The sequence below is a fragment of the Procambarus clarkii genome, chromosome 46, assembly GCF_040958095.1.
Source record: "Procambarus clarkii isolate CNS0578487 chromosome 46, FALCON_Pclarkii_2.0, whole genome shotgun sequence".
Taxonomy (NCBI): domain Eukaryota; kingdom Metazoa; phylum Arthropoda; class Malacostraca; order Decapoda; family Cambaridae; genus Procambarus; species Procambarus clarkii.
The window spans coordinates 29,851,419-29,875,799 of NC_091195.1; the positions used below are offsets into that span (position 1 = coordinate 29,851,419).

The 24,381-nt window shown below is 40.7% G+C and overlaps 1 protein-coding gene across 2 annotated transcripts in view; it reads right to left on the bottom strand.

Moving 5' to 3' along the window:
* LOC123770548 (methylthioribose-1-phosphate isomerase) overlaps positions 1-24,381 on the bottom strand; it is a 177,077-nt gene that overhangs the window by 55,112 nt on the left and 97,584 nt on the right. For both annotated transcript variants that reach the window (XM_069301891.1, XM_045762558.2), the window contains exon 4: positions 7,112-7,320. In XM_069301891.1, the coding sequence (XP_069157992.1) occupies positions 7,112-7,320 (209 nt within the window). The remainder of the gene's footprint in view (positions 1-7,111; positions 7,321-24,381) is intronic.

A 24,381-nucleotide genomic window follows, 5' to 3' on the forward strand; every position in this document is an offset into this window, starting at 1 on the left:
TGCTGTGCATCTGATAGAGCAGACGCAACATTATCCTGGAAAGCCTGGCAAGCACTAGTTACAAAATTCTGACCCAGAGCCAAGACAACGAGCCACGAGGGTAGAAGGCACAATGGAGCTGAACCCCTAAAAACCAGAGTTGAACATAACGAAACGCCTATTTCTGGACGAGTCCCAGTGGCTCCCTGAAGCTACAATGCTGATATAGTGCCAAATTACTAGATGCCATCAGTTGCGGGGTTCTTTTCAGCCTACCAGGGACCATGAGCCAGAATTTGATCCCCCTCTGAAAGAAGCAGAGAACAGTGGCCCTATGATAAAACTGTCAGTGAATTTTTATCATATTCACAGCCACTAAGAAAGCACCCACAAAGTCAGCGAAAAAGAGACAGACCTCTCGTGGTTATAAGGAAAGATTGATGCCTCAAAATCAATAAAAGAACTCCTCCCAACAATGTAAGCAAACAATAACATTTTCAATAAACAAGTAAATACCTGCGTAGTTACAGGATGAGAACTACGCTTGTGGTGTCCCATCTTCCCAGCACTATCATATAATGCTTTGAAACTACCAATGGCTTTGGCCTCCACTGCATTCTCACCAACTTGTTCCAATTGTCTACCACTCTCTTTACGAAAGGGAATTTTTTTATATTTCTTCGGCAGCTTTGTTTAGTTAGTTTAACCCTTAACATGCTCGGGGTTTAATATTCTGTCATCCCCACAGGCGCATGTCATTTTGAAAAAAAAAAAAATTATTTTTTCTTTCTAACCTGTTAATTTGTGTTCACTGATCACGGGAAAAATAATACAAAAATCGTAAGTGGCATATATTGCCCGCTATAGGGCGGGGAAGTCTGGCAAATTATAGGCGCTGACTCAGCGTGCGTCCCAGGCGGTCTGTTCCTCGCAAGCTGTCAGGCCAGAGTTGCCACAAAGAGATAATTGCCGAATTATTTCAATGTCCCTGATTGATTTTTCATACTTTTTTTGCTGTAATATTATTCAATAGTGTGTAGTTTGATATATTTATATAATAACATGAGTGAATCGTTGGTGTACTCAAAAATATGGTGTGCATATTGTTGATTCAATTATGTTCATCAATCAGTGAACAAATACTTTGTCGGTTATTACACTATAAGCACAGGTTATATATAAGTATTTGCATGTTTTGTTCACTATAATGAACCACTAAGTAGCTATTATGAGTCAAAAAGTAATGAGGAGTGACCGCCGTGTACCAGCCAGCCACTCCCGCCCTCCCTCCAGTCATCTGACTCACCCTCATTCTCCTCCCACAATAATGTTTTTGCTATAATTCACTATATACAGACGTTATATATAAGTATCTACATGTTTTGTTCACCATAACTGTACATCTAAGCTTGTATGGTGAGTAAAGGCACAGAGATGTGGCTACTCACACAGTCAGCTGATCGGCGGCCGCCCTCAAGGCCAGATGCACTAATATTTGTCCTCCAACAATACTGTGTGGTGTTATTACGCTATATACACACATTATATATAAATATCTACCTGTTTTATTCATCATACTTGTACAAATAAACTGGTATGGTGCCCAAAGACCATCGTGGTAACCAGTAAACAACACCGTCGTCTGCACGGTGGCGTCGTGCAGACGACGCCACCGCCCTCACCAAAATGGCGGCTCCAAACCTTCTCTTGCTGTTTATACCCTCTATACAAACCTTCTCTTGCTGTTTATACCCTCTATACGCACGTTATATATAAGTATCTACATTTGTGTTCACCATAGCGAACCACTAAGCTGGTATGGTGGGTGCAGTCAATAAAAGGTGGCCACACACAGTCAAAAGACATCGCCACCACCCTCCCTCCCACAGCATTACACCTCCTTCCATGGCGCACAGCGCTAAATATCACCACAATCCTGCTATTATCAGAACCCTGGTCAGTTTTATCACAGTCAGGGTTCTTCTGTAATAATATCATCGCTACATAATAGCATGAACAAGTATAATTTGGCATTTTTAGGCGATGCTGTGGTCACAAGCTGAACAGCAGTGCTGTTAGCTCATGCTGCGTGCGTCAGGCTTGGTTGCTCACTCAATACTGAGGCCAATAACACCCGGGAGTTTGGCCCACGATTTTTTTTTAAAAATGGCGTCTGTTTACAAGAGCCCTGATGAAGGTGTGGTGAACCCCGTGTATCCGCGGGCTGTTTAAATCTTGCGTAGTACTCCAACACATCATATGATGTGATGCGCAGTTGACTGGAACAACGTCCAGCACGTCATATGACGTGATGCGCATAATTTAAGGGTTAGGCTATTACTTCTTGTTCTTGAAGTTCAGGTCTCAGGAATTCTTCCCCATCAATTTTATCAATTCCCGTTACTATTTTGTACGTAGTGATCACATCGCCTTTTTTTTTTTCTTCTATCTTCCAGTTTTGGCATGTTTAATACTATAACTTCTCCTTGTAGCTCTTGTCCTTCAGTTCTGGAAGCCATTTAGTTGCATGTCTTCACACCTTTTCCAGTTTGTTGTTGTGCTTCTTAAGATATGGACACCATACAACTGTTGCATATTCGAGCTTTGATCTAATAAAAAGTCGTGAACAATTTCTTTAGTATTTTACCATCCATTTATTTTAAAGCAATTCTGAAATTGGAAGATATAGCATAGGCTCCTCATGCGATTTTTTGTGTGTGTCCGTCAGGTGATAATTTTGCATCTATAACCACCTCTAGATCTCTTTCTTTATCAGAATTATTTAAAGGTTTCTCACATAATTTGTAGGTTGTCTGTGGTCTATGTTCTATTCCACGTTCCATAACATAGCATTTATTCACATTAAATTCCGTTTGCCAAGTGATGCAAGCTCTTTTGCCCTACTTCCCCTCCTCATTTGGGGAAGGGAGGAAGGCAGACTAGGTCAGCAGGCTGCCCCATCCACAGTTCTTGCTAATGGTAGTTCGTGCCTGGCTACCCACTCTGTCGCTCTGGCTCCAGTGATTTATTTCGCCAAGTAGGTTTTTTTTCTTTGTGGCTATTGATACCCATGTTTGTGGTGTGTGGGCCAGAAGTGTTGTGCACTTGGAGCTGCCTGTGCACAGGGTTCTCTTTCCTGTCATCCCTAGTAATTACCTTAGTATAGTTACAGGATAAGGGCTATGCTCATGGTGCCCCATCTTCCCAGTACTCTGTGTCTTATAACGCTTTGAAACTGCTGACAGTTTTGGCCTCCACTGCCTTCTTTCTTAGCTTGTTCCAACCATCTACCAATGTTTGCAAAAGAAAACTTTATTATTTTTTCGGCACCTTGTTTCCTTATTTTGAATCTTTATCCTCGTGTTCACGAGGTTGCTGGTTTCAGAAATTCTTAGTCAATTTGGTCGATTCCTGTTAGTATTTTGTAAGTGTTGATCATATCACCTCTTTTTCTTCTATCTTCTAGTTTTGGCATATTTAATACCTCTAGTCTCTCATAACTCTTGTTTTTCAGTTCCGGAAGCCATTTTGTAGCATGCTGTTGCACCTTTTCCAGTTTATTTATGTGCTGCTTGAGATTTGGGCACCATACAACTGCTGCATATTCCAATTTTGGTCTCACAAAAGTCATGAATAGTTTCTTTAGTTTACCATCCATATAATTAAAAGCAAGTCTAAAGTTGGAAAGCGACTCTAGGTCTTGTTCTTTATTAGAGTTCTGCAATTCCTTGCCACATAATTTGTAAGTTGTGTGTGGGACTATTTTCTTAGATTCCACATTCCATAAAATGGCATTTATTCACATTGAATTCCATTTGCCACTTGACACTTCAATACATTTGAGATTCGTTGGATTGGCTAGGTTTCATGGTAGGGTGGCAGGTTGATCACTTTTGGGTTCTTTAGTTTGGGCTAAATTTGGCTCCACGCGTGTTCACATGGTTGGCTCAAGTTCTCGTGGTTCGTGTTTTGGCCTCCTTTGACGACTGAGTCGTGTGGGCTTCCAGCCAGTCTACATGTCTGCTAGTCAAGAAACTGGTTCTTTCCCAGCTTGCTAGGTTCAAGTTCTTGATAAACTGGCTGAAGTCCTTGTTGATACCATCTAGGTTCAGACTTGGCTGGGCTTCATTTGTGATTCTCGATAAACGTTGCTTTCCCTGCTTTTTGTGGCCTTGACTGCTGTAGTATGGCTGTCTGTTGTTGTTGAGTCGGTCCCAGGTGACCCGACTGTTGCTCGAGTGACTGTAAAGGACTCTAAACTTTGCCTGCATTGTTTTTCTATGGGCAAAGTGTAGCTTCTGTGTCTATTCTGGTATCTCTCAGGCCCTTTTGTTGCCATCATGATTGCTGGGTGTGGGCCCTGTTGCCCCTATGCCAGATGCTGCATCTCCAGCTTCCTCTTTGGGTTTTTGGGGTTAGGTTCCCTGGCACCTTCCTCCACCCTAATGTGACATCTTTGCGGGCACCTCAGTTCTGGGTTACAGCTTTGTGACCAATGCTCACAAAGTTGGCCAGGGTCATTGGTCGCCTCCCTTCGTTGGGCTCATAGTACGAGTTTGCAGCCATGTGGCATGCACTACAGAGGATTCGGATTCCTTTGGGCTCTGTGCTCCTGCTCCACACGGAATGTTACCCTATGGTTCACCGTCTCAACCGGAGGGGGGGGGGGTTAGCTTTGGTCCCTGTCTCTTTGGAGTTGGATGCTTCAGAGAGCTCTTTTGCCGAGGTCTCAGTGTTTGGCTCTCCATGCTGTTCATGTTCTCGGAGTATCCAACATTTCCACAGTCTGTCCTAGTTACTTCCCATTTCCATGGAATGCACCGTCAATGCTGTCTCCTACCTGTGGCTTTGCAAGACATTCGGATACCTGGACCTCTTTGCATCAGTGTGGAATCTGTACCTTCCCTAGTAAACGGCTCCATTCCAAGATTGTGAGGCTCTCACGGTGGACACCTTGAAGCTGAACTGTTTGAGATGGGGGTTCCTGTACCTCTTCCTACCAGTCCGGCTGTTGTTCCAGGTCCTGGCCAGGTTCGAGTCCTACTAAGGGATGGTGCTCCTTCTGGCTTCTTGGTGGCCGGCTCAGCCTTGGTTCCAAGAGCAGCTTGCTTGATTTCTGAACCCGGGCAATTTTCCATGGCTCTGCTTCTACCAGAAGATCTGACTGGTGATATACTTTGCTGGTTCAATCTCATCCTCCACTTTTTGCACCTGGACTTTTTGATGCATCTTATCACCTTACAACGAGTAAGTGACATCTTTAATGGTATTCCTGTATTCTTCTTCTCGGCAATAGTATGAGATTTCATGGCACTCCTTTCACCACTTCCTTTCAGTTTATTTTTGTTCTTTGGTTTCTGAGCATGTGGTGATCTCCTTTCTTTCTTGTCGTTTTCTAGTTCTCTGCTACTGTTGCCTTTTATCGTGCGGGGCTGGCAGAGCCGCTGCAACTTCCATTAGGGGATGGTACTGCCTCGGCTGTTTCGCATGGCTTAGTTTGTAGATGGTGTTTTGCATTTTTCTCTTCATCTCATTTTACTGTGTCCCCTTCAGCCCATGATTGTTTCCGTAAGTCATTGTTTTTGCTTTCTCTTGCCTCCAATTGTCAGGTTGGGGGGGCCTTCATGCTCTCCTCTGGAGGCCGTGTTTTTGTTAGTATTGTCTGCAAATAATATATAGTAGGTTTAAGAATGTTAGAGACATTTGGCAAATCATTGATGTATATAAGAAACAGGAGAGGTCCTAGGATGCTGCCCTGTGGGAAAATTACCCCACCTGTCCCCCACTCTACCATTAACCCTACAGTTAATGGTAGGGTGGGGGGAGGTTTTATCATTGATGTCTACATATTGGTGTCTGTCACTAAGATGGACATCTTCCTCTAGAATAGTACATTGCATTTCGACCTAAATGCCCAAAGGGCCAAAATACTAATGCACTAAAAATCATAATGGCTCACAAAATGTCCCATTTTCTCTTCACGAGTCCTCAGGTTAGGTTAGGTTCGGGCAATTGAGTACATCTGTTTAGTGATTTTGTGAATGCTTGAGAGGACAAGCCGCTTCCCCAGTCATTAGCCTGGCATCTTTCTCGCACACCCATTTGCCTGCCCATGTGATTGTTGGCACTTAACAATGTATCTATATTCATCCATCCGCTGGTTCGTTGCATCAACTCGCCTCCTACTCCACATCACTCACCTACCCACACGCTTGCTTGATTCCTCCCAAGCACGATTCCTCCCAAGCACGTTTCCTCCCAAGCATGCTATGTTGGAAATTTCCAACACTTATTCTCATCCCTAATACAATAGGATGTATTTCCTGTATTAGGCTTCATATTCATTTAATATTCATTTACTAATCCTTAGTACAATGGGATGTATTTCCTGTACTAGGCGTCATAATTAACTAACACTACTAATCCGTAGTTTACTATCATAGAATTCATTGCATTAGGATGTGGAACATCATGTAATTTCTCCTAGAAATGTGCAGAGTTGCATCAGCCACCCACGGAGAATAAATTTCCACATATCTGTAGATCTAATAGAAGTTCAACTATTTACTTTCCTTTATTAGGGATAATTATTAAGTAATAGGTTTACTTTATTTAGTATACAAAGTTTACTGGAATTCCTTTACCCAGCTTGATCGCTGTTCTAGTAAATAATATCATAATCTAAAATCATTTCAAAATCAATCTAAAGGATTCTCATTTTATTTGTGCCGTCTACATTAACTGACCTGCACTGTGAGAATCAAACATCACCACATAAAGTATTTGATTAAAATATAAACAATATTTATAAACACTTCCTTCCCTATTTAGCTTTAATAAATGAATATAATTTATGCAACTTCACGTAAATATTTCATCTTTTTAATGGAATGTGACTCAATCTGCAATTTCTTTCCAGGACTCTGATTTATTGAAAATTGTTCTATAATGAAATATGTGAACAATAACTTATATATTATTTTACTCATTTATTATTTTAATTTTTTAATTTAATAAAATTCTCAACCTTGAAACATATTCTACTTTTCCCATAACTTAACAAAACTAATATATCCTATGAACATATTGAATACTGAATACATATTGAATATTGAATACTAACAATACATACCTGATATGTACCTATCTTGTTAGCAGTATCGCCATTCCTAGTAACTCTATCAGCTCCAACGACAACAGCATTAATGTTGCGACAGTTCATCAAGGCCGCTGCCATACTATCACAGATCAAAGTAGCCGGCATCTTCTCAAACACCAGCTCATAGGCAGTGAGGCGTGCCCCCTGGTTGTATGGTCGAGTCTCTGTGCAGTAAGCCTGTTCTGAAACAATTACAAGTGTTCTCTTTAACAATTTATATGTTAGTCTACTTCTAGTTTAGTATTAAGAGTGTACCTCACTAAAACTTTAACCCTTCCAGGATGCAAATCATATGATTTTGGCCTGACTGACAGGAGGGTACCTATCATTCATTCATTCATATTATTTTATATATATATATATATATATATATATATATATATATATATATATATATATATATATATATATATATATATATATATATATTATATATATATATATATATATATATATATATATATATATATATATATATATATATATATGACAATGTCAGACCACGGAGGAAAAATGAAACAGGAATTTCCTTAAGTACTTTCGTATATTAAATACATCTTCAGAAGGTCATTTTACAGATCGAGTGATGGGTATAAATAGGCAGGAGAGAGTGGTGAAGTAAGGTGAGGTACAATACTTGGACAATGCAGACGGCCCATTGGCCCATCAGATGCACCCAATTGGCCCATCCGATGTAGCCCAATGGCCCATCTGATACAGCAGACATACAAGCATAATACATAGGTAATTATAACATAAAGAGGTAAATATATACAATAAATTAGTGAGACAAATGTTTTTCAATGATCCTACTTAAATCGCCCTTTAGCTGATCTATTAGAAATGGATCTAAGTTATATAGACCACTGCTAATATTCAAATTACTTTCTTTGGTGATCTGTATCAAAGCAGATTCAATTATGTTTCTGTTATAGGTGCTTTTACAATTTGTTATTTTTCAGTTACAGAAAATTCTTAAGCGCAAGTTAGAAAGCTTGATTAAAAATAGTGATTGGAACAAGAAATCTAATCCAAACGTGTTGAATCTGTCGTCCAAAACGATATGTGAAAATGTGGTTACTGCTTTGGGTTATGGTATGTCTTTTGCCATTTCAAATCAACCTTCTGCAGTTAAAATTGCTAGTTCATTGTTACAGCTTGAAAAACATAACTCTCTGTCTTCACAAAACCTAAACCTGGTTAAAGGTATTGTTTATGGTTCAATGTTGACGCCCCAAACAAACAATTTTCCCGAAAGATTCAGACGAAGCTTACAGGAGTTAAGAGCCGACCCTTCCATTCATATAACAAAGGCTGATAAATCCAGCACTATTGTTATTTTAAACAAGGAGGAATATATTTCGAAAATGAATGATCTCCTAGATTCTTCAACGTACACTAAGCTTTGGAAAAATCCTCTTGAGGACATCATCAAGTTCTTCAATAGTAGCTTGAGGAAGTTGTTAAGTAAACATAAAGATCTTCTTAATCAATTTACTACTTCATCACCTTCATTACCATATCTATATGGTCTTGTCAAGACACATAAACCTAACAATCCCATGAGACCTATCATCAGTTCTGTGGGATCCATTTCTTACAAACTCTCCAAATGGCTTACCAAAATCTTGTCCCCTTTGTTAGGAACTATTTCCTCTTCTCATTTGACAAATTCTCTTGATTTAGTTAACAAATTGAATAGTGTTCCTGTCACTCCTGATGTAAAGTTAATCAGTTTTGACGTTTGTTCCTTGTTCACAAAGGTACCGGTCGATGATATTTTCGATTATCTTGCTCGTGAACTAATGAGCCATGACTTACCTCTTTCTGCTGATATTATTGTCAGTCTTGTTAAGTTGTGCATTAAAGAATGTAAATTTACCTTTAATAATGAGTATTATTTACAGACTTTTGGAATGGCAATGGGGAATCCTCTATCGCCATTGCTCTCAAACCTGTACATGGAATTCTTCGAAAAGAAATTTGTTTCAAAAATAACTCCTGGAATCATTCCTTGGTTTAGATATGTTGATGATATCTTGTGTATTTGGCCTTCAGATGTAAACACAGACGAATTTGTAGCCAAACTTAATGACCAAGTCACCTCCATAAAATTTACTATGGAGACTGAAATTGATAAATGTTTGCCATTCTTAGATGTGCTTATTCATAGGGAAAACTCTTCATTAAAGTTTAGTGTTTTCAGAAAACCTACGAACAATTTATCTTATGTTCATTATTTTTCAGGGCATAGATACAATGTAAAAAAGTCAATTTTTTCTTCAATGTATCTAAGAGCTCTTCGAGTTGTGAGTCCAGAATTCTTAGACGAAGAATTTAAGAATATTGATTCGATTGGTCTTAAGCTTTGTTACCCACTGAATTTTTTGGAAGTTTGTCGTAACAAAGCACGTCGTACATATTATAATAATGTATGCAGTGAAAGGATTCGCCCAAAGAATGTGTTATGTTTACCATATTTCTCTGGGTTTGAGAATATTGTCAAGGCCTTGAAACTTTTTATATAGATGTAATGTTTAGCTACGAAAACACTGTTGGTAAGCTATTCGTTAGGAACAGCCCTCGTAGTGATAATTGCGTCATTTATAAAATACCTTGTAAGGAATGTAATAAGTTCTATGTCGGGCAAACATCTAAAGATTTAAAATGTAGAATATCGCAACATAAATAATCTGTAAGACATGGCCAATTGTCTAATGCTTTGTTTGTGCATTTGTCAGAAAAAGCTCACCAAATTGATTGGGAGAGTGCTTCTTCAATAACAAATTGTAAAAGCACCTATAACAGAAACATAATTGAATCTGCATTGATACAGATCACCAAAGAAAGTAATTTGAATATTAGCAGTGGTCTATATAACTTAGATCCATTTCTAATAGATCAGCTAAAGGGCGATTTAACCCCTTAACTGCGTTGCCTCCAAATGTGACACCCCCACAGTGCGCAGGAAATAAATTCTCTGGAAAAAATTCTTTTTTCTTTTTAAAGTGTCAAAAACCCTTCCCTCAGTATGGGTATGTAAAAAAAAAGTCGAAATTGTACTTACTTTGGCTGCTATGGGGTCCGGAAGTTGGGGCGTGACGTCATCATTCCCCGTGCGCCCGTGCCGTAAGCTCTCAGGGGCGGTGGGGCGCTCGGGGCGGGGTGCGCGAGTTGCCGCGAACATATTTTCGTTCATTTTTTGCGCACCTTTCCAAATACATTTTCATTGTTTTTATGTGCCAATCCAATGTATAATGAACACGTACACTATAATATCGCAGTACAACATCCGTACTGTCCGTAGACACTGTGTTACGTGCATGAAACTTGTGCGCACATATGCAGCACATATTTACTATGTATCATGCTAATTTGTGTATATATACAATCTATTTACACACTATATACATTCACCATCAACACATTCAGAACACCGCGTAGCAGCTGCTTCATATGGGCCAATAGCAGCTGCCTCGTATGGGCCAATATCAGCTGCCTCGTATGGGCCAATATCAGCTGCCTCGTATGGGCCAACAGCAGCTGCCCCGTATGGGCCAACAGCAGCTGCCCCGTATGGGCCAACAGCAGCTGCCTCGTATGGGCCAATAGCAGCTGCCTCGTATGGGCCAATAGCAGCTGCCTCGTATGGGCCAATAGCAGCTGCCTCGTATGGGCCAATAGCAGCTGCCTCGTATGGGCAAATAGCAGCTGCCCCGTATGGGCCAATAGCAGCTGCCCCGTATGGGCCAATAGCAGGTGCCTCGTATGGGCCAATAGCAGCTGCCCCGTATGGGCCAATAGCAGCTGCCTCGTATGGGCCAATAGCAGCTGCCGCGTATGGGCCAATAGCAGCTGCCTCGTATGGGCCAATAGCAGCTGCCTCGTATGGGCCAATAGCAGCTGCCTCGTATGGGCCAATAGGAGCATTTGACCATGAACACATTCAGAACACCTCGAGTGAGAGCAGCCTCACCCAGCCAGTCTCCCTCACTCCAACATCTTACTCGCCAACATTGTTCCTCCCACCATATTATTATAGTTCTTATTACACATGTTCTATATACCTATCTACATGTTTTATTTACCAGAACTATGGAAGTAAGCCGGTATTGTGTCCAAACAGTACAGTGGCCACCATACACTGCATGAAAAATCACACAGCAGACGACGCTACGATTACGTCACCTCCCTCACCGAAATAGCTCCTCTCAACATTCTCCTGTTGCTGTTCTTACACTATATACACACACTATATATACCCATGTACATATGTGTTGCCCATAGCGAACCACTAAGCTAGTATGGTGAGCAAAACAAGAGTGGCAGCCACACACACACAATGAGGCTACCTCAATTATCGCCCTCCCTCATCAAAATTCCTCCTTCCACAATACTACGCACAACGCTAATTATAACCACAATCCTGCTATTATCACAATCCTGGTCACTAATTCCTGTAAATGAATAATTGACCACACGTTTATTTTGAAAAGGAACCTAAGAAATCATTTGAAGATTCCTAGATGAACGAAATAATGCTGTGGTGCTGTGGCTAGCGCTGTGAACATCGTGAACAGCATTGAATCACTGATATTTGAACATTGTACCCAGTCATTATCACACTCAGGCTCTAATATAACACTATCATAGCTAAATAATACAAGTTATATATATATTTTGGCATTATTAGGCGATGCTGTGGTCACATGCTGAACAGCAGTGCTGTGCGCTCATGCTGCGAGCGCCAGCCTTGGTTGCTCACACACTACTGAGGCTCCCACACCCGGGAATGTGGACCACGATTTTTTTTAAAGATGGCGTCTGTTTACAAGAGCCCTGAGGAAGCTGATGTGAACCCCATGTAGCCGCGGGAGTTTTGAATGGAACGTGAAAAATACAAATACCCGGAGGCGCGTTGCGCAAACCAGACGTGAGCCTGCAGGCGCGTTGCGCAGTTTAAGGGTTAAGTAGGATCATTGAAAAACATTTGTCTCACTAATTTATTGTATATATTTACCTCTTTATGTTATAATTACCTATGTATTATGCTTGTATGTCTGCTGTATCAGATGGGCCATTGGGCTACATCGGATGGGCCAATTGGGTGCATCTGATGGGCCAATGGGCCGTCTGCGTTGTCCAAGTATTGTACCTCACTTTACTTCACCACTCTCTCCTGCCTATTTATACCCATCACTCGATCTGTAAAATGACCTTCTGAAGATGTATTTAATATGCCAAAGTACTTAAGGAAATTCCTGTTTCATTTTTCCTCCGTGGTCTGACATTGTCACATTCTTAATCACATGTTTATTTTCGTGATATACACACATTATTATATATATATATATATATATATATATATATATATATATATATATATATATATAATTAAATATGACCGAAAAAGTAGGATTAATAATTCTAACACGAATTTTCACAATCTTTCGTACATTTCTTTTCACTGTTGGAGGTAATTCAAAAATCAATTCTCCAAAATTCATTTTTATTTCTAGTCTGACGCGACACGAGCGCGTTTCGTAAAACTTATTACATTTTCAAAGACTTTAGTTTACAAATACACAACTGAATAGAACTTACACATCTTCGATTTTGTTTATATCTACATTTGAGTGAGGTGGATGGGGTGAGGTGGCATTCATAAGGTATTAATTTCATCAACACAAGACAGAACAAGAGGTGGCATTAATAGGGTATTAATTTCATCAACACAAGACAGAACACGAAACAATGGGTATTGAAATGGAAGTGATTGTAGAAAGCCTATTGGTCCATATTTCTTGATGCTTCTATATTGGAGCGGAGTCTTGAGGTGGGTAGAATATAGTTGTGCATTAATTGGCTGTTGTTTGCTGGTGTTGACTTCTTAATGTGTAGTGCCTCGCAAACGTCAAGCCGCCTGCTGTCGCTGTATCTATCGATGATTTCTGTGTTGTTTACTAGGATTTCTCTGGCGATGGTTTGGTTGTGGGAAGAGATTATATGTTCCTTAATGGAGCCCTGTTGTTTATGCATCGTTAAACGCCTAGAAAGAGATGTTGTTGTCTTGCCTATATACTGGGTTTTTTGGAGCTTACAGTCCCCAAGTGGGCATTTGAAGGCATAGACGACGTTGGTCTATTTTAAAGCGTTCTGCTTTGTGTCTGGAGAGTTTCTCATGAGTAGGCTGGCCGTTTTTCTGGTTTTATAGTAAATCGTCAGTTGTATCCTCTGATTTTTGTCTGTAGGGATAACGTTTCTATTAACAATATCTTTCAGGACCCTTTCCTCTGTTTTATGAGCTGTGGAAAAGAAGTTCCTGTAAAATAGTCTAATAGGGGGTACAGTATAGGTGTTGTGTTAGTTGTCTCTTCAGAGGTTGCATGGCGTTTCACTTTCCTTCTTATGATGTCTTTGACGAAACCATTGGAGAAGCCGTTGTTGACTAGGACCTGCCTTACCCTACAGAGTTCTTCGTCGACTTGCTTCCATTCTGAGCTGTGGCTGAGAGCACGGTCGACATATGCGTTAACAACACTCCTCTTGTACCTGTCTGGGCAGTCGCTGTTGGCATTTAGGCACATTCCTATGTTCGTTTCCTTAGTGTAGACTGCAGTGTGGAAACCTCCGCTCTTTTCCATGACTGTTACATCTAGAAAGGGCAGCTTCCCATCCTTTTCCATCTCGTAAGTGAAACGCAGCACGGAACTCTGCTCAAATGCCTCCTTCAGCTCCTGCAGATGTCTGACATCAGGTACCTGTGTAAAAATGTCGTCAACATACCTGCAGTATATGGCCGGTTTCAAGTTCATGTCGACTAAGACTTTTTGCTCGATGGTACCCATGTAGAAGTTTGCAAACAGGACACCTAGGGGAGAACCCATGGCGACCCCATCTACTTGCTTATACATGTGCCCATCCGGGCTCAAGAAGGGTGCCTCTTTAGTACAAGCTTGGAGTAGTTTCCTTAGAATATTTTCGGGTATGTCAAGAGGAGTACAGGCTGGATCACGATACACTCTGTCGGCTATCATCCCGATTGTCTCGTCCACAGGTACGTTGGTAAACAGCGATTCTACGTCCAACGAGGCTCTTATCCCTGTGGCCCGTGTGCCCCGCAGTAAGTCAACAAATTCCTTTGGAGACTTCAGGCTCAAGGCGCAAGGAACATAAGGAGTCAGCAGGCCATTGAGTCGCTTCGCCAGTCTGTACGTGGGTGTGGGTATCTGGCTAATGATTGGCCGAAGTGGGTTTCCAGGCTTGTGTGTCTTGACATTTCCATACGCATATCCAGGTTTATATTCCCCAATGATCTTTGGCAGGTGGAGTCCGGATTTCTTGGCGTTCACAGTTTCGATCAGTTTGTTGACCTTTGCTTTCAACTCGGCTGTAGTGTCCTTCGTTACCCTTTGGAACTTAGTTTGGTCAGAGAGTATGAGGTTCATTTTCGCCAGATATTCGTCTTTTTTAAGAATGACATATATTGGCGACTTGTCACCTCTCCTGACAACTATCTCCTTGTTCTCACGAAGGCTTTTAGCTGCCGCTTTGAGCTCGGGGGACAGTATGGTGCTTCTGTAATTGCCTCGATTCTTTCCTCCTTCTGCAATAAGTTCTGCTTGTAAGGTATCTTTGGTAGTGACCTTCTTTTGTGTCTCGAGGTCGAATATGTCGTCCAACAGAATTTCCAACTCTACTTTCCGGGCCATCTCACTCGGTCTGGACATAACGTGACAGTTTATGCCCAGATTTAGGAGAGTGACTTGGTCCTCAGTGAGGTTAATTCCTGCAAGGTTCAGGAAGCCATCTCTTGGTCGTGGAATTGCCATAGGTCATCCATATAATGTTGTAAGTTTCTTGATAATCCTTGTTTCAGTGCTGAGGTGATGTCGGTCTGTGAGGATGTCGAGGTGTTGTTCAATGCGGGTACGGATACTTTCGTCGATGTTGCTATTTCTCCACTCGTTTGTAGCATGAAGTAATTGCGTTTTGTCTTTGATTCCATTCTCTGCCTTGTATATCTGATCACGAATCAGATCCTGGCGATATTTTATCGTGAAGGCTTGATTCCTTGCTGCTGGGTCGTGCGCTTTAATATTAGTATATTTTGGTAGCAGTCTTTCCTGTAGACATATATTATTATATATGACCGAAAAAGTAAGATTAATAATTCTAACACGAATTTTCTCAATCTTTCGTACATTTCCTTTCACTGTTGGAGGTAATTCAAAAATCAATTCTCCAAAATTCATTTTTATTTCTAGTCTGACGCGACACGAGCGCGTTTCGTAAAACTTATTACATTTTCAAAGACTTTAGTTTACAAATACACAACTGAATAGAACTTACACATCTTCGATTTTGTTTATATCTACATTTGAGTGAGGTGGATGGGGTGAGGTGGCATTAATAAGGTATTAATTTCATCAACACAAGACAGAACAAGAGGTGGCATTAATAGGGTATTAATTTCATCAACACAAGACAGAACACGAAACAATGGGTATTGAAATGGAAGTGATTGTAGAAAGCCTATTGGTCCATATTTCTTGATGCTTCTATATTGGAGCGGAGTCTTGAGGTGGGTAGAATATAGTTGTGCATTAATTGGCTGTTGATTGCTGGTGTTGACTTCTTAATGTGTAGTGCCTCGCAAACGTCAAGCCGCCTGCTGTCGCTGTATCTATCGATGATTTCTGTGTTGTTTACTAGGATTTCTCTGGCGATGGTTTGGTTGTGGGAAGAGATTATATGTTCCTTAATGGAGCCCTGTTGTTTATGCATCGTTAAACGCCTAGAAAGAGATGTTGTTGTCTTGCCTATATACTGGGTTTTTTGGAGCTTACAGTCCCCAAGTGGGCATTTGAAGGCATAGACGACGTTGGTCTCTTTTAAAGCATTCTGCTTTGTGTCTGGAGAGTTTCTCATGAGTAGGCTGGCCGTTTTTCTGGTTTTATAGTAAATCGTCAGTTGTATCCTCTGATACAACTGACGATGACTACAGCCGAGTTGAAAGCAAAGGTCAACAAACTGATCGAAACTGTGAACGCCAAGAAATCCGGACTCCACCTGCCAAAGATCATTGGGGAATATAAACCTGGATATGCGTATGGAAATGTCAAGACACACAAGCCTGGAAACCCACTTCGGCCAATCATTAGCCAGATACCCACACCCACGTACAGACTGGCGAAGCGACTCAACGGCCTGCTGACTTCTTATGTTCCTTGCGCCTTCAGCCTGAAGTCTCCAAAGGAATTTGTTGACTTACTGCGGAGCACACGGGCCACAGGGATAAGAGCCTCGTTGGACGTAGAATCGCTGTTTACCAACGTACCTGTGGACGAGACAATCGGGATGATAGCCGACAGAGTGTATCGTGATCCAGCCTGTACTCCTCTTGACATACCCGAAAATATTCTAAGGAAACTACTCCAAGCTTGTACTAAAGAGGCACCCTTCTTGAGCCCGGATGGGCACATGTATAAGCAAGTAGATGGGGTCGCCATGGGTTCTCCCCTAGGTGTCCTGTTTGCAAACTTCTACATGGGTACCATCGAGCAAAAAGTCTTAGTCGACATGAACTTGAAACCGGCCATATACTGCAGGTATGTTGACGACATTTTTACACAGGTACCTGATGTCAGACATCTGCAGGAGCTGAAGGAGGCATTTGAGCAGAGTTCCGTGCTGCGTTTCACTTACGAGATGGAAAAGGATGGGAAGCTGCCCTTTCTAGATGTAACAGTCATGGAAAAGAGCGGAGGTTTCCACACTGCAGTCTACACTAAGGAAACGAACATAGGAATGTGCCTAAATGCCAACAGCGACTGCCCAGACAGGTACAAGAGGAGTGTTGTTAACGCATATGTCGACCGTGCTCTCAGCCACAGCTCAGAATGGAAGCAAGTCGAGAAGAACTCTGTAGGGTAAGGCAGGTCCTAGTCAACAACGGCTTCTCCAATGGTTTCGTCGAAGACATCATAAGAAGGAAAGTGAAACACCATGCAACCTCTGAAGAGACAACTAACACAACACCTATACCCCCTATTAGACTATTTTACAGGAAATTCTTTTCCACAGCTCATAAAACAGAGGAAAGGGTCCTGAAAGATATTGTTAATAGAAACGTTATCCCTACAGACAAAAATCAGAGGATACAACTGACGATTTACTATAAAACCAGAAAAACGGCCAGCCTACTCATGAGAAACTCTCCAGACACAAAGCAGAACGCTTTAAAATAGACCAACGTCGTCTATGCCTTCAAATGCCCACTTGGGGACTGTAAGCTCCAAAAAACCCAGTATATAGGCAAGACAACAACATCTCTTTCTAGGCGTTTAACGATGCATAAACAACAGGGCTCCATTAAGGAACATATAATCTCTTCCCACAACCAAACCATCGCCAGAGAAATCCTAGTAAACAACACAGAAATCATCGATAGATACAGCGACAGCAGGCGGCTTGACGTTTGCGAGGCACTACACATTAAGAAGTCAACACCAGCAAACAACAGCCAATTAATGCACAACTATATTCTACCCACCTCAAGACTCCGCTCCAATATAGAAGCATCAAGAAATATGGACCAATAGGCTTTCTACAATCACTTCCATTTCAATACCCATTGTTTCGTGTTCTGTCTTGTGTTGATGAAATTAATACCCTATTAATGCCACCTCACCCCATCCACCTCACTCAAATGTAGATTTAAACAAAATCGAAGATGTGTAAGTTCTATTCAGTTGTGTATTTGTAAACTAAAGTCTTTGAAAATGTAATAAGTTTTACGAAACGCGCTCAAGTGTCGCGTCAGACTAGAAATAAAAATGAATTTTGGAGAATTGATTTTTGAATTACCTCCAACAGTGAAAAGAAATGTACGAAAGATTGAGAAAATTCGTGTTAGAATTATTAATATTACTTTTTTGGTCATATTTAATAATATATGTCTACAGGAAAGACTGCTACCAAAATATACTAATATATATATATATATATATATATATATATATATATATATATATATATATATATATATATATATATATATATATATATATATATATTTTCCACACCCCAGAAGTGACTCGAACCCGGACCGCCAGGAGCACATTGACACTGGAGTACACGGTGTCTTAAACCACTCAACCATCAGTGACCGTACAAAAGGTGGTGATAGCCGAGGCTACTTGAACCACCACACCGACGGTACTCTGATATTAATCTTGGGTATAGCTATTTCATAAAATCACCTCATTTTGTGGGGCCACTTGAGTAACACAAATCCGAACAAGCTTGAATGGTCCCCAAGCATATATATGCAACTCAAAACTCTATACCTCAGAAGTGATTCGAACCCGGACCGCCAGGAGCACATTGCAACTGGTGTGCACGGTGCCTTAAACCACTCGACCATAAGTGACCATACAAAAGGTGGTGATAGCCAAGGCTATTTGACCCACCACCCCGACGGCACTTTCATGGTAATCTTGGGTCATAGCTATTTCATCAAATCACCACATTTTGTTGGGCCCTGTGAGCAACACAAATGCGAACATAGTTGAATGGTTCCCAAGCCTATATACAACTGAAAACTCCATACCCCAGAAGTGACTCGAACCTGGATTTTAAAGATTTTATAGCTGCCCAGAAATTAGAATTTGATAAACATATAAAGGAAGTTAGAAGAAACGGTATGTGCAGAGGGATGCTTACGAGCACTTTGGAAAAGGTTGAGCAACAAGTACGGTAGATTACTGTTGAGTGTAGTACAGTGCTCAAGGAAACTAAGGGAACGAGGAAGAGTTGAAGGAAAAGAAATGGAGTTGTGTAGAGGTGAGAGGTGTGAGATGATTGATGATGATGCAGGCGTGGAGGAGTAGAAGAAAGCCAAGGATTTGATGGAAGTCGAAGAGGATGAAGTCCTAGATAAATGAGAAGACAAAAGGAGGGATCGTCGTTGAAGATGAGAAAGTGAAGTATGATGACAAGAGATGGAAGTATGATGGCAGTAGATAGAAGCGTGAAAACGGCGGAATGAAGTACATATGTTGATGTGAGACTGAAGTGTGATGGTAACAGACCAAAGCACGAGGACGACAGAGGAGATACAGACCACAGATGTCTGACTCTGGACGTGCGGAATGCAAGAAGAAGAAGAAACAAAGGGAGAAAACAGTAAGACTGTCGGAGTGAAGGCGTCCAAAGGGGGCAGTAAATGACTCCAAATTTAGTGGATCCTATAGGATAAAGAAGACGCTTGGAGACTTGACATACCTAATACATACGCCTAACTAGGTGGGCTCTAATATTGCAAGACTATAACATTTATATAATACATATTAAAGGAAAGGAAAACATATTGGCTGATGCATTATCCCATAATATGTTATAAAGAAAGCAGTAGAAAGTGTGAATTAAGACATTTTGGAACAGAAAATAAGAAATAGTGAAGTGATGAGACACGGGGGACGAGTAAAAACTAAGACAAGTACTTATGCATTAGCCGCTCCTTCAAAAGCAGTGTGTTCAGGATACGTACCTATGAGTGTGTTGTATATAAAACGATTTGATTTTTGTAACAGATTGTATGCAGCAGTGGGAAAGACAAAGAAGATCCTGTACGCTGAAGTACTGTGGTCAGTAGGTACAGAACTACTACTATAAAATGATAAGGTATGTCCGATGAGACATGTTATGAATATAGCAAGAAAGTCTGTTTGGGTGTTATGTAAAGGTTTTTCATCGTGTTATTGCGTCACGTCAGAATAAAAGTGGTACAATTTATGAGTAATGTTTTCTTGCTCAATGTTAGAGGAAGAACGAGGGTAAAAACCATCAGGGTTGTCAACGACCAGCACGGTGTCGCTCGTCTGGTGGCGGGAATTCTGATGGCCAATCAGAACCACCGGGCGAGGCAATGAGTACCTGTTGGAACGTGAGAAAAGGCAGTACTCTACTCGCTCCCATCCAGTCAACATGCCGTTGTCGTGCGTGTGGCCAGTTTTACCCAACTGTGCTTCACCCTCTCCAGTGACACGGACATTAGGATTTAGGATTTAGCTGAATGGTCAACACCATAATGAAGTATTAGGAATCTACCGTCTCCATGACATAGTGAGAATAGTTAGCCACCTATGAAGTGAAATCATTCCTCTTGACAATTAAGAGTGCTGTATATTAATCCATCGTTGATGTCTAGTTATCGGAGTTTACGATAAAACACTGTTTTGGATTATTGGAACCAGTCAGAGACGTAGATGGTTATGAAGTGAGCTGAAATGACTAACGAATGACGACCATCTAAATGTACAGTATCTTAGTATATATATAACTGTACATATAATGTACAGTGTCTTAGTATGAATGTAATTACCTAAGTGTAGTTACAGGATGAGAGCTACGCTGGTGGTGTCCCGTCTTCCCAGCACTCTTTGTCATATAACGCTTTGAAACTACTGACGGTCTTGGCCTCCACCACCTTCTCCCATAACTTGTTCCAACCGTCTACCACTCTGTTTGCGAAAGTGAATTTTCTTATATTTCTTCGGCATCTGTGTTTAGCTAGTTTATATCTATGACCTCTTGTTCTTAAAGTTCCAGATCTCAGGAAATCTTCCCTATCGATTTTATCAATTCCTGTTACTATTTTGTATGTAGTGATCATATCACCTCATTTTCTTCTGTCTTCTAGTTTTGGCATATTTAATGCCTCTAACCTCTCCTCGTAGCTCTTGCCCTTCAGTTCTGGGAGCCACTTAGTAGCATGTCTTTGCACCTTTTCCAGTTTGTTGATGTGCTTCTTAAGATATGGGCACCACACAACAGCTGAATATTCTAGCTTTGGTCTAACAAAAGTCATGAACAATTTCTTTAGTATATCGCCATCCATGTATTTAAAAGCAATTCTGAAGTTAGAAAGCGTGGCATAGGCTCCTCCAACAATATTCTTTATGTGGTCCTCAGGTGATAGTTTTCTATCTAGAACCACCCCTAGATCTCTTTCTTTATCAGAATTCTTTAAAGATTTCTCACATAATATATAGGTTGTGTGGGGTCTATGTTCTCCTATTCCACATTCCATAACATGGCATTTATTAACATTAAATTCCATCTGCCAAGTGGTGCTCCATGTACTTATTTTGTCCAAGTCTTCTTGAAGGGCATGACAATCATCTAAGTTTTTTATCCTTCCTATTATCTTAGCATCATCAGCAAACATGTTCATATAATTCTGTATACCAACTGGTAGATCATTTATGTAGACAATAAACATCACTGGTGCAAGAACTGAACTCTGTGGTACTCCACTTGTGACATTTCTCCAGTCCGATACATTGCCTCTGATCACTGCCCTCATTTTTCTATCAGAAAATTTTTCATCCAAGTTAGAAGCGTACTTGTCACTCCTCCAATATTTTCCAGTTTCCAGAACAACCTCTTATGTGAAACTCTGTCGAAAGCCTTTTTTAGGTCCAGATAGATGCAGTCAACCTAATCATCTCTTTCCTGTAATATCTCTGTTGCTCGATCATAGAAACTGAGTAAATTCGATACACAGGATCTTCCAGATCGAAAACCATACTGTCTGTCTGATATTATATAATTTCTCTCCAGGTGTTCCATCCATTTAGTTTTAATTATTTTTTCCAATATTTTGACTATTACACTTGTCAATGATACCGGTCTATAATTAAAGGGGTCTTCCCTGCTTCCACTTTTGTAGATTGGAACTATGTTAGCCTTTTTCCACACATCAGCTACAACTCCTATAAACAGGGATGCCTGAAAAATCAGTTGAAGAGGAATGCTAAGCTCAGGTGCACATTCTCTCAGAACCCATGGTGAAACTCCATCTGGACCAACTGCTTTGTTCTTATTTACCTCCTTGAGCATTTTTTCCACTTCGTCTCTAGACACCTCTATGTGCTCTATGTTGTTCTCTGGAATTCTTATTGTATCTGGTTCCCTTTAGATTTCATTTTGTACAAACACACTTTGGAACTTTTCGTTTAATGTTTCACACATTTCCTTTTCATTTTCCGTGAATCTACTTCCCATTTTCAACCTCTGAATATTATCCTTTACCTGCAATTTGTTGTTTATGAATTTATAGAATAGACCTGGTTCTATTTTACATTTGTCTGCAATCCCTTTTTCAAAATTTCTTTCTGCCTCTCTCCTCGCTGACGTGTAGTTGTTTCTCGCATCTTTGTATCGCTGGTATGTTTGGGGGTTCGGCCTCTTCCTGTATTGATTCCATTTTTCTGTCTTTTGGTCTCTGCCCCTCTCGCACTTTCTGTTGAACCAATCCTGTTTCCTAGTTCTGCTTCTCTGTTTTGGTATAAATTTTTTTGTGCCTTTATCATATATTTCACAAAACCTGACATACATCTCATTCACTTCCTTGCCTAGCAACAAGTCTGTCCAATTATACTCACTAAAAATTTTTCTAAGGTTGCCATAATGTCCTCTCCTAAAGTCAGGTTTTTCAATTGCATCGACTGTCATATTTTCTTCCAGATTATAACGCATTGCATACTTTATTCCCAAAAAGACATGGTCACTTTTACCCAAGAGAGGAAGGTACTTGATGTCAAATATTTCTTCCTCCTTCCTGGTAAATATCAAATCTAGCATGGAGGGAACGTCCCCTTCCCTCATCCTCGTAGCTTGTTTACCATGTTGACACAAGAATGTTTGCAGGATGAGGTCTACAAATTTACAGGTCCAGAAATCTTCTGTTTTAGCTTCACATGCTTCCCAGTCTATGGATTTCAAGTTGAAGTCGCCGACTATCAACAGTCGTGAACTATCGTTATCCGCTCTCGCTATGATCTCTCTCATTATTGTAATAAGACCTTCTCGTTTACTATCTGACCTTGGAATGATCTTGGAATGACCTTCCCAACCATGTTAAAGACTGTACCTCTCTCAACCAGTTTGTTAAAAACGAAGCTATACCTAATAAATTCCATGTAACCCACCTTACCCCCCTGTTGTCAACCCATGTATATTTTTTGTTTTTTGTTTTTCAAATCAACGCTGTTTGAATATAATTTTCTGTAATAATTTGTAATTGTATTTGTGCTGCTTTTTCAACAATGTTCCCCCCTCTTTTACCTCTATTTTTTATATGTACTCATCACATCTTTTCTTTTTACCCATTAGTTTTAAGTTGTAGTCATTAATGTTTTTCCTGCCCGAAACGCTTTGCGTAATAGTGGCTTTAGGCATTGTATGTACTAGCTCTATCTATAAAGCCAACAAACTTTGTAAATCTCTTTATGTATGTACCTTACCTAAATAAAAATTATTATTATTATTATTATTATTATTATTATTATCTAGCTCCTCCTTTCACCATGTGCTGCTTAGCGGTGGACTATATGCATTTATGATCATTAGTTTATCATCCTCATGGCAGATCTCTAGTGCTATTATGTCAACTTCTTGTGGATTGGCAGTCACTATTTCGTTCACCTTTAGGTGTTCTTTCACCAGCACAGCAACGCCACCGCCTTTCCTCATTTTTCTGTCCCGTCTCCAAATTGAGTAGCCCCTTGAGAATATGACCTCATTTAAAATAGCATCTTCAAGTTTTGTCTCCATGAGTGCAACAATGTCTGGTGTCTGCAGCTGTATTATATCACTTAACTCCAGTATCTTTGATCTTACTCCATCAATGTTGGTGTATGCAATCTTAACCCTTAAAGTGCGCATCACTTCATATGAAGTGTAAATCGTTTTACCAGTCAACTGCGCTTCACTTCATATGAAGTGTATGGGTACCGCGCACGATTTGAATGGCCCGCGGTGTAGCTGGGGGTCCCATACGCTGCCCAGGGGCTCTAGTAAACAGCGGCCATTTTGAAAAAAAATCCAGCTCACGCTCCGATGGCATGGGAGGCCTCAGTTTAGCGAGAGTCACCATGGCGAGCGCACGGTCAAACGCCTCACGAGCACGCATCACTCAGTCCCTCACCCCAGAGCAAATAGCCCACGAATTATTCTCTGAAGGTGAAGAAAGTGTGTTTGACGATTCAGACAACGATGAGGATTATACACAGTTGTCGGGAGATAGTAGCAGCAGCAGTGAAAGTGAGAATGACCGCCATGCCATGGCGAGGCCTATACGCTCTCCCATGCCTCCTCGCCCATTTTCTACCCCAATTCTACCACGACCTCACAGTTCCTGTGGATATTTTCTGTTTGAGGGTGACGAGTCAGAG